Source organism: Rhamphochromis sp. 'chilingali', assembly GCF_963969265.1.
Source record: "Rhamphochromis sp. 'chilingali' genome assembly, chromosome: 6".
Lineage (NCBI taxonomy): Eukaryota > Metazoa > Chordata > Actinopteri > Cichliformes > Cichlidae > Rhamphochromis > Rhamphochromis sp. 'chilingali'.
This window is the reverse complement of record NC_137933.1, coordinates 31,159,498-31,170,178: the sequence shown is the minus strand read 5'-3', so window position 1 is coordinate 31,170,178 and position 10,681 is coordinate 31,159,498. Positions and strand designations below refer to the sequence as shown.

Sequence of the window (10,681 nt, the reverse complement as noted above, 5' to 3'; positions counted from 1 at the left end):
CTATAGCTTAAACATTTCGAGCTATTTAAACAAAAACAAAAAAATCAAGTTCTATTAACCATCGCCTTTGTTAAAAAACACCGCAGGGGAGTTTCTACGGAGGAAAAAGACGTAGTGAGCCAAGGGTTACTGTTTTCCAGAAACTTCTGAGTGAGTTTAGATGACTGCCATCCAGTTTGTAGCCAACTAACATATAACAGCATCTCCAAAAATAATCTTGGCCTTGTTTAGGTTGAAGCCAGAACAAAATGTCCACAACGGAAAAAAAGACGAACCCTCACGCGCGCACGTGAACGCGCACCGAATTCCTCTGACCAATCAGCATTGGGAGAGAAGCCCATCTCTTGTGCGTCCTCGTCTCCGCTCGGACTTTTTAATCGCTGTTTGTCTTTCGGAAGTGAAAAGGCACGCTGCTGGGCTTGTGTTTTATTTTTAAATCTACATTTTTTAGCCACACATGGCGCGACTTCCTCAGAAGTTTTGGTACCACTTCTAAGTTGGCGGTTGCTATGGCTGCGAGTTCATGCAAGGCTGGTAGAGAGGGAAGTGACGAGAGGCACTGTTGTTGGGACACGTGACTAGAGCTGCACTGATCTGTTTTGACAAGCAGCGGGGAGGGAAGTGAGGCAGACTGTAAAGCATCACGACTAGGAGGACTCACTGTTCCTTTCATCTGCATTTCGCCTGAATAATATCAGTACCGACCTAGTCCTCTAGTTTTAGTAGTCAGCTGGTGTCAGCGCCCTGACAACAACGGTTGCTCCTTAAAAATAGAAAAAAAGCTTGTGGGAAACGTCGCCGTCGTCCCCGAAGCGTTCGGTCGGAGTCGGACTATTTGTTGTCGGTTTGAAAAGTTTTAATGAGGATCACAAAGGAAGTCTGTACAGGTGGCGTTTCTAACGCAAAGTAGATGGCGACGATTCGAGCTTTGTTGACGGGCAGAAAGTGCACTATGTCCGTGTGATTATCGCTGGTTATCGTTTCGCGAGAGGAATGATAACGCTGAAAATGTTCTCGTCTTAGCAGAGAAAAATACCGAGACCGCCCGTCATCGGTATTAGCAGCTGAGCCGTGGCTACCTGTGCTACATTACTGGGGGGTTGGGGATGTTTGCGAGGTCGTCGTCACTAGCACCAGCTTAACAATACAGAAACAGTAGGGGTTATATAGTTGGTTGAGTTTGCTTTCTGAATAGCAGTGCTGAGTTAGCAAATCCCCCGCGTCTTGGTAGTTAGGAGCCAGCCTTACACAAACGGGGACACCGAAATGAACCACGACTTAACTACGGTTCAGGTGGTGGAATTTGAGACTAGCTGCAAGAGTAGCCGGCTTGCTAGTTAAATTATTTGCAGTCAGAACGGCTAGGCGCAACCAAGCAGACTGACAATCCTTACGCTCACTGTAAGTGGCACACGCTATCTGTTATCTTTGTGTTTGACAATACAGCGCGACTGGATGGGAGCAGACAGTAGCATGCTAACAAAGCAATGCTTTGTTGTTGGATAGGGGGCAGTTGGCACCAACACGCAGGCTTCACAGCTGATATTATTGCTTAGGTAACGCAGCAGCTCTCAGTCACAGAGAGGGGTTTAAGGGGGGCAGACGCCCGTTGTGTGTGCTGTCCAGGCTAGGTGTGTTAGGAAAAAAGAAGACTGGGAAGATCTCTGCAGGAGCACCTGAAGGCAACCTGATGACACTGGACAACATGAAGCCCGAGCGAGGTATGTGTGCCACCAGAAAAACACGCATACACAGACATATATTTATAATGTATCTCCCTGGGGTGGTCAGTGTTTGGGTAAGTTGTGCATTTCCGGCTTTTTAGTAGACTGACTGTACCCATTTCCCCGAGAGAAGAATCAGGTCAAAGAATTATGTAACAGCTGGTCAGCCTGGTCACTGGTTATTTGAATTAACAGATCCTGACTTGGGTAAATGAGTACGTTTGTGTGCAGTAAAACACACATTTGTTGCTCTAATTTACAATGTTAACCCTGTCAGCTGTTTTATTTCCTCATTTTTTGCATCAGCATATAACCTGCAGCTCTTGTTTTGGTAGTCTCTTGCACTGGGCTGCTGCAAAATATTCTTGACACCCACCCTGTTGTGGAAATAAAGCTCCTGCCTTATGCTCTGCAACCTGTTTACAGCTCACTGTATCTGCAGCAAGAGGTAAAACAGGGACGGAGGGGGACATCCTTGTTTCTTTCAGTGTGATTATGCTAATTATACCATTGCATCAATTTGCAAAGGGTAACTCGGTGCCTAAATCTCTGCCCTCAGACTGTTAACAATAGGTTTTGTGTAAGCTCCTTTATTATGTTAGTTGAATTATTCACTAACTAAATGATTCATTTGGTGACTGAGTGGTTGTTTGTGTCCCAGAGTTGTGGTTGCTTGAATTTGTGGAAATTCCAAAATAGCACCATACTTGGGAGCAGTGAAGGCTGACTGTTTTCAGCCAGTTATAGTCTTTGTGTTTACATATGTTGTGAAACTGCAGACAGGCTGCTGACTGGTTTGAGTGGGCTCTTACTTAAGCACGATATGCAGATAATAGGACCCTTACACCGCACAGTAAACATGTGCCCCACAAGGGCATAGGCTTTTAATCCCAGCCTTACCTTTCCTTGCCTGTAGGATCCTTTATATAGAAACACAGAGCCAAACATTTGTGGGATGTGCTTTGCCAGAGTAAAGGGCACACTGGTTGACATAGTACAGTGTAATTATAGCCTAATAATGCAGCACAGCATACTAGGTCAACTAAACAGCCAAAAACAAACCTGCTGGTGCAATTGATTTACAAATAATCTGTATGCGTCTTCCTGCCTTGTGCAGGCCAGTAGATTGAGAGCTGTTGGCCTAAAACACATTTCTACAGTGCGTCTGTTCTTTACCCTTCATGGATTATCGCTGTCATGTTCTAATTATGAAACCCTGTGCCAGTAGAAGCTGCACCACAGCAGCAGCTCACCGTTTGACTGGCAGATACCGTGGTGCTATTGTTATTTTGAACATACTGTGCTGTTCTTGTGGTGGAGATGCCAGATTGCTTATAGGCTAGATGCCTTCTTTTTCTTGCTTCATTTCTCAGAGAAGGGACTGCAGTGGAGAAGAGAGGAGCTGTTTACTCAAGCAGCGTTTTCACACCTGAACTCTGGACACTGTCAGAGTAATTAGGACAGTCACTATCCACAAAGCTGCCCTTTATCACATGAAGGAGACAGCATGAGATAGTCTCTGGACATTTACCTTGGGGATGTTGTCACATGGGCTCAGAGTTTCATCAGGAAAGCTGCTTATTGGGATTGGGATTTATTTTCTTAAATGCACATCAAATGTCTAAAAAATAAAAGTTCAGTGATATAGCCCATATTGGCTTTAAAGATGATCTACTAACAATAAAGAGAGTAGCACAAATTAGTCAACTTGATGAAGGAGCAAGTAATCTACTGTCCAAAATAATGCATGCTAGCACAGGTTTTATGCATTACCTCGGTTACTGTGCATAATACCTGCATTGTTCTGGATTTTATTTTTGTTTTTAACCTGAATACCTTGGGAGGCAGAATCAGACATTAATCTGAAACACTTTAATCCATAAATAAGTTCATTTGCGATGTCGCAGAGCTGTGTGTGCATGTGCACTCCTGAGAAAAACCACACAAAGCATTGTGTGAGCTCTGGAGTTCTCATGAAGGACTCATCTCTGCATGGCTGAAAACCTGAAACTCAGTGACAAGCTACAGGGAAGCTTTGGCACCACATTTACATCATTAAGCCATTCACTCATGCCAGTACAAACTCATTCTGATAACATTTCTAAATGATTTACTCTGAGCATCATCTATCACAGCCACATCAGGAGAAAAAATAAGACAGTGTCACAAACCTTATTAAACAACATTTGTGTGGTACATTTAAATAATTTCTTAGCAAAATTTTGCACTGTGAAAGTCAAACTGTTACAAATACACGGGCAATAAGGCAAGCAGGAAAATCAACCATGTCCCTGCTTTCAGTAACAAAATTTATACTGCACCTATTCAGTAAATGCTGACACTAGCTTTTTACTGGTAAAAGAGGGCTTTGCACTGCTGCTGATTGTCAGTAAATCTGACCCCTTGTGTGGGGAAAGACCTTCAGGCTATTGAAGGGCACCAAGGTCAGACTGAGAGTTCCTAGGAGTGCCTTGCTTTGTAAGTCCAAAAGAAAAAATTGAACAAGTCCAGACACATCTATTTCACACTGTCTCAAGTAGGGCTGTTCGATTATGGCAAAAATGGTAATCACGATTATTTTCACTGAAATTGAGATCTCGATTATTTGACGATATTTATTTAACCCTTTAAGACCTACCATAGAACCAAGTCCACCAGAGCTTACCGTATATTATTTTTTTACATGTTGTAGTGCCATTTGTGGGAGCATTTCAAGTTGCTATACATCAATACAACTGTTATAGCCCATATTTTAATAATATGTATGCATTAAGTCCATAGTAACTACATTAATTGCAAAAAAGTGCAATAAGCTACAAAAAAATTGAAAATCGTTTTTGTTTTTTTTTTACATATATTTCTACTTGGAGAAATTTAAGAGGTTTGTCCCTCAAAACTTTAAATACAAAAAAGTTGCAAAAAATAGTTTACAACAACAGGAACTTTATTTTGAGTGTCTTCATAGTTTTATTTTGGAGATACAGCAATTTTTATATACTGCAGGAAAAACAAAAAAACAATCCTATGATGCAAATTTGCAAAGAAAACAGCAGGTGCATCAAAATAAACTATTTCCAGCTGTGCAATTCGAGTTCTAAGCATCCCAGAAACTATTCAGAAAAGTCAAACATGACTTATAAAAACACCAGTATAGGCTTTTAAGGCCTACAAGTAAAAAACGACATTTTCCGCGAATATGGCGTCACTTCTGGTTTTGGACGAACAGCTGATCGGCTCGGCAAAGCGTGTTTCTGGAATATTATGTTTTTGTTCCTGCAAGCGCTTTTTATGCAATTTTTTGCAAAGCTTTATGTGGAAGGAAACCGTGACTGAGGACAAGCTGATGGTATAAGATGTAAGTTTCATATGCAAAAAAAATTATTGCGCTAGCTTACATGGTTCAGGTTCTACAGGGATTTAAAAATAGTTACACAAAACGGAGCGTGCTGCTCTGACCGGCTTTAAAGGGTTAACAATAACAATGTATTGAATAATGACTTTAAAAAATAATATAAAATAGTGTCCAAATACTGATAACAGTGCAAATGTTTGCAATATAAGAAATAAATGAAAAATATAAACATCTATGTTTAGTGAACTTTGCAGTGTTGCTCTGTGGTGCAGCTACTACACCGTAGCAAAGTTTACACACTGTGTCTACTTGATCCACGTCTGACTCCGCGAACCCATAATGTTTCCACACCACTGAAGTTTTTGGGGGTTTTTTACCTCTCTTTTCAACCAACGGCAGTCACTCTCCTCTCCAAATAACTTCTGCTTAGCTTTCCGAGCTTCCCTTGGGTCCTCTTAATTGTTGTGACACGTGTTCGAAATGCAGAGAGGTGCGCTCGATTTGCCACACGGAGCAGCGCGAGAGTAAAGCTTGAGGGAGGTGCTAATAATCGGCTCAGTCATTTTTAATGATCGTTGAAAGCCCAGATCGTAATCGTGATTAAAATTCGATTAATTGAGCAGCCCTAGCCTTAAGTTGTACTGCCTCTGACCTCCTGATCAGCTTGGCGGAAAAAGTCATACCTTCTGGGGAAATGATAAGATGAAAAAGAAGTACTCTGCCACATCTTGCTCCTTGCTTCACCATTAACCCTTTTGAGATAGAATTAGTGGACTTAACAATGGTCAAATTCAACATATCAGACTAGTCTTTGTGCTGAGCAGACCTATCAGATCCCATGTAAGTTGGATGAAAATGCTCCAAATTTTGCGTTTTCTTATCCCTTCATGAGCTTAATGAATTCATACACGCAGGAGTGCATGTTTTAAATTTAAAACCACAAAAGAGCACTAATGTCAGACCCTTTCTCAGGTATCAGTTTATCAGATCTGATATTTAGGGGAAAGAAGCAAAATCAGTCTTGGTCTTCAAAGAGCCCAGCTCCCAGATAATTTGGACATCCAAGAAAAAGAAAAAAAACTTTTCTTAAAGTTCAGCATCTCTTTGGGGCCTTAGTGAAGTGTGTGTTTGTTATTTATGAAAAAAGGAGCACTTATATTCTGCTCCGGGGCCTAACCAGAGTCATCTGACCCCCTTGTTTTTCTGTGAGTTGAGCTATGAGTCAGGACACCATGTGTGTGAGTGTATGTGGGTGTGAGAACAGAGTGAGTGTGGCACAGTATTCAACAGATTGCTGTTGGCCCTAATAAGCGCTGTACCGTTGAACCATGTGGCTCAACTGACAGCTTTTACAGGTGCCATAAAGAACAGCTTTGGAAAACTCCAGAACCATTTACACTAGTCGGGGGGGAAATGGCTTTTTGTATTGTTCCAAACTGTTGCTGCTTAAGTGTGGTAAAGCTGGGTTTTAAAAAGACATAAGTTTTCTTTGTGTAGCAGAGGAAAGCACGATTCAAAACCACTTTGGAATTGTTTATGGTATAAAATCCTCCGTTTTGCTCAGCTGTGGCCTTTTTCACTCTTAGATGAGTGGAGGCTCATTACAAATAAAAGCTGATTTGCATTAGATGTTGACTAGGGATCATATAGATGAGTAATGAGCAAGTTTCCTTATGCCCTCAACCACAGCTCTCATTGTCCACTTTTCAAACAGTATAGTCTGAGATGATCTCAGAGCTAGTCATGTCGGACTTAGTCAGCTGGCAAGCCTCAGTTCTGCATTTGTGCTCTCTATAATGCTACTTGGTGTGTTTGTACACCAGTGCTTCCAGTTGAAAGAGGAGTCGAGTACAAGTCCACCTTCCCCCACCCTCCAGGCTCGTACCACTGCCTGCCTTCTGCCATACGTTCAGCCAGATTACAGCTGCCTCGAGATGTCCCCAACACTTGCCAGCGGATCAGCGTCTACACTCTCACTGATGAGAGACCTAGATAACGCCGAGCGACATGCACTGTTGTCCCGTATAGCACCTGTCTAGTCTCGTGCTGTCTTTGCATCCTCCTCAGCTGTGATTTACCTCCACAGCAGGAGGCTGACACAACAGGTGCTCTCTTCTGTTTTACTCCTCTCACACAGTTGGAGCCATCATTGTCTTTTTTAATTTATTTACTCATTTATCTACCGAGCTTCTGTTCTCAACATGTTTTAGCTTCAGTGAAGTCCAAAGCTATTTGGACAGAGTTTCTGTAATTTTTTTTCTCTAAACACCATCACAATAGATTTGAAATAAAGCAATTATGATGAGATTGTGTGGAGAAGTGTAGATGTCTGGCTTTAATTCAAAGGGTTTAATAAAACGATTAACCATTTAATTTCATTAAATCAAATTCAGTTTTATTTGTATAGCACTGAATCACAGCAATAGTCATCTCACTTTATATAGTAAAGTAAAAAAAAAAATCTGGCCATTTATGCATTATCCCTCCTGATTGTAAGGCACCTGAAAACTAAAAATATGAATATATTCAATACAAAACTACTTTATTGTTTTTTTTATTTTAAGGAATGTTTGTTCTCTTTGTCTGTTTTTTTTTTTTGTTTGTTTGTTTGTTTTTTAACCTGGGGATATTTCTTCTGTCAAAGTCTTGCAGCTGGAATTAATTTTATCTTCTAAGTGCTTTTCCATATTGCCTTTTCAATACAACAAAACAGCCATTTGCTGACCCAGCTGCAATGAACATGGATATTGGACTGCCCATTGTACACCCAGCTTTAGAGCTGCCTTTCGCAACGAATACCATTCAGCTGTGAGTTACTATCCTGGCCCCTGGTGTAATCAGCCTAAATCAATGCTGTTGTGACAGGTTTCACTGTAAGTAGCCTAGCCTTGCGGTCGTATGGGATTGGGCACCCACTCCTCCCAGACCAGTAATGCTCTTACATAATGCTTGAGCATTTTATTAAGAACACCAAACCTTTATCTGGACTTAAATGCAAGTGTGCTCTTACCTTGTATGTACATTCTGTGTGTGCATATATAGACGTGAAGTTTAAGATTACTACTTTAAAGAGCTTTATCCTCACGCAGACATAAAAGCAGGAACATTTAGCCCAGCCACTTTGTTAACCCGCACTGTTAACACGCTTTTTGGACAATCAAAAATACAGAGTCCACAATTGGCCCTGGACTGGCTGAAGCAGTAAGTAGCAGCATGGGTCATATTTCTACTGCCAGTGAGTGATGTCATTGCTTGTTTGTTCGTCACATCCTCCCGCCCCTGTGGCTCCTCATAGCCAACCAGCAGCCAGCTCTGCAGGAACAGGAAGAGCCATCTGGGCCTGGTGATTTTTCTTGGTGGGGGTGGTGTTGTGGTGATGGTGGTGATGTCTGTGTCTCTTTGTCTCTGTGCATTTAGTTTCTTTGTTTTTAGTTCTATCTGTCACTGATTACTGATCTGTTTAGTTTGTCTCCCTTTTATACTTTTAGGGTTTAAAAAAAAAAAGAAAAGAAAACTAGATGAATTCACTAAAATCTAAATTTACCCTTTAGTATAAGCTTTTGAATTGATGGAGACAAGCTAAACAGCATTAATGCAGTAAACAAACCATGTTTCTATGTATAGGAACTTAATCTCCATGAAAAATCAAATCTGGGTGGTGCATCCTTCCTTCCACTTCAAGTTTTAATCCCTGATGTGACATAACAACCTCGCTGTTGCACTATAAGCTCTGCGGGATGAGCCCTGTTAGCTTGAAAAGCACAAAAATAGGCACTCATGCTTGTTAGAAATATTTAGAGTATCCATTCATTGGTTTCTGAGTTATTTCTGGAACTGAGAAACCAAAATGACAGCTTCTTGTTAATCTCAGCGGTGTTTGGAGACAGTATGTTAAGGGATGTGTGATTATCACTCTTCTGCCAGGTCTGAGAGGAGGGAAAACCTCCTGGCAATTACTTTTCTTTCTGACTTCCTTGCTCCACTGGTTTTCTTTTACTTCTCCTATCTCCCTTTTCTCTCCTCCCCATTTTCTCTCCACTCCTCTGTATCATATCACATATAGACCTCAGCGTTTAACACCCCCACCTCCACTATCTGCTGATAATATTGAGAGAAAAAACATATTGACAGAAATAGGGCTACCTTGACTTACTATTTTATACACAAGAACTAAATACCTGACAGTGTACCATGTATCTTTACAGGCTTCTCAAAGAAGGCATTATGCAAATATTTGTATGTGTAATAATGCAGGGAGTTCAGGAAAAAGTCATCATATTGACTGGCAGTCAGAGTGACTGTGTCATAAAGCAAATGCAAATTAAATTTGCATTTCATGCTGATATGACCAGAAAGTCAAGAGTGGCCAATGAGTCCAAATCTAAATTTTATCTTTATGAGAGCTTCTGTGTGTAAATTACATTGTTCGTATTCCAGGCATTGCATATAAAAACATTTTCTCGACTGTGTTTCATTTAAAGGTGTGCTGGTCAAGATAATTCCCATTTGTGATACAGTGCAAACCTGGGGCTTGGGTGTCTGCTCACAATCCAATGCCAGTATTGCATTTGATAGCTGTTTTCCTCATTGTAAGAGACAGGGAATCTTTTATATGTTTTAAGGCAAAATCAGGATCAACCTCAACAGCGCTGTTTTATCTTAATGAAATAAAATGAGGAATGAACAGATTTCAAAGTTTGTTCAGAGAATGTATTTATTTGTAAGTAAAATAATAAATGACAGCAGGTCCATGATAAATGCAGTGGAGAAAAAAAGGGTGATATTCGCATAATTGATTAACGCAGTCTGATTAGGCTTCTAACACACATGTACAAAACGTGGAAATGATGGGAAACATCTTATGTGAAATAATGTTTAATCGAATCCCAGCATGAGCTGCAGTGATCCAGTGTCCTTCTTGCCTCTACTTTATGTAACTTCTCTCAGACCAAACATAACAAGTGGAAATGAAAATTAGTAGAACTAGTAGTAGTAAGTTAAAAAAATATGCAAAAATACAAGTGAAATGCCTCCAAACTGCTATGCTGTTAGTTCTCCTGATAGCTCCTGCTGCCACATTGCAAAGTAAACACAAAACAACACAGAGCACTGAATAGTTCAGCCCAACACGTCGTCACCAATACCTGATCCAGCTAAGATCCAATCCAAATCTTATAGCAGTATAAATATTCCATTCTCTAACCACTGTTTATAAAATCAAAACCTCTACTGTCAGTTGCCATCATTTTTGTTTTGTTTTGTTTTTCGACTGGTTGATGTTTAATATAGCCTCAACAGTCCAGAGTGAATCAGAAGGCTTTTGAATCCTCTTGAAGGGTTTAATTTCTGTTACCAGACACCACATATCTTTGGTTGCAAAGAGTCTTACATAAGCACCACTTTAATCAAGTTCACACACCACACACCTCACTGGCTTCTCTGTTCCCATGCTCACTGTGTGCTGTTGTGGTCAATTACTAAAAGACCAAAGTAGGTGACTCAGAAATGAAATGTCAGATGACACTATTAAGACACAAAATACAAATAAATAAAATAAAATAAATGCATTGTTTTCTGTGACTGTGATTCTGTCGACTTATCAAAT

At 40.6% G+C, this 10,681-nt stretch overlaps 1 protein-coding gene across 1 annotated transcript in view; it reads left to right on the top strand.

The window, feature by feature from the left end:
• The first annotated feature begins 316 nt into the window (after window positions 1-316).
• Window positions 317-10,681, top strand: part of atosa (atos homolog A) — a 36,812-nt gene continuing 26,447 nt past the window's right edge. Inside the window, exon 1 of the mRNA XM_080885825.1 lies at window positions 317-1,721. Coding sequence (XP_080741951.1) covers window positions 1,691-1,721 — 31 coding nt within the window. The 5' untranslated portion in view covers window positions 317-1,690. The remainder of the gene's footprint in view (window positions 1,722-10,681) is intronic.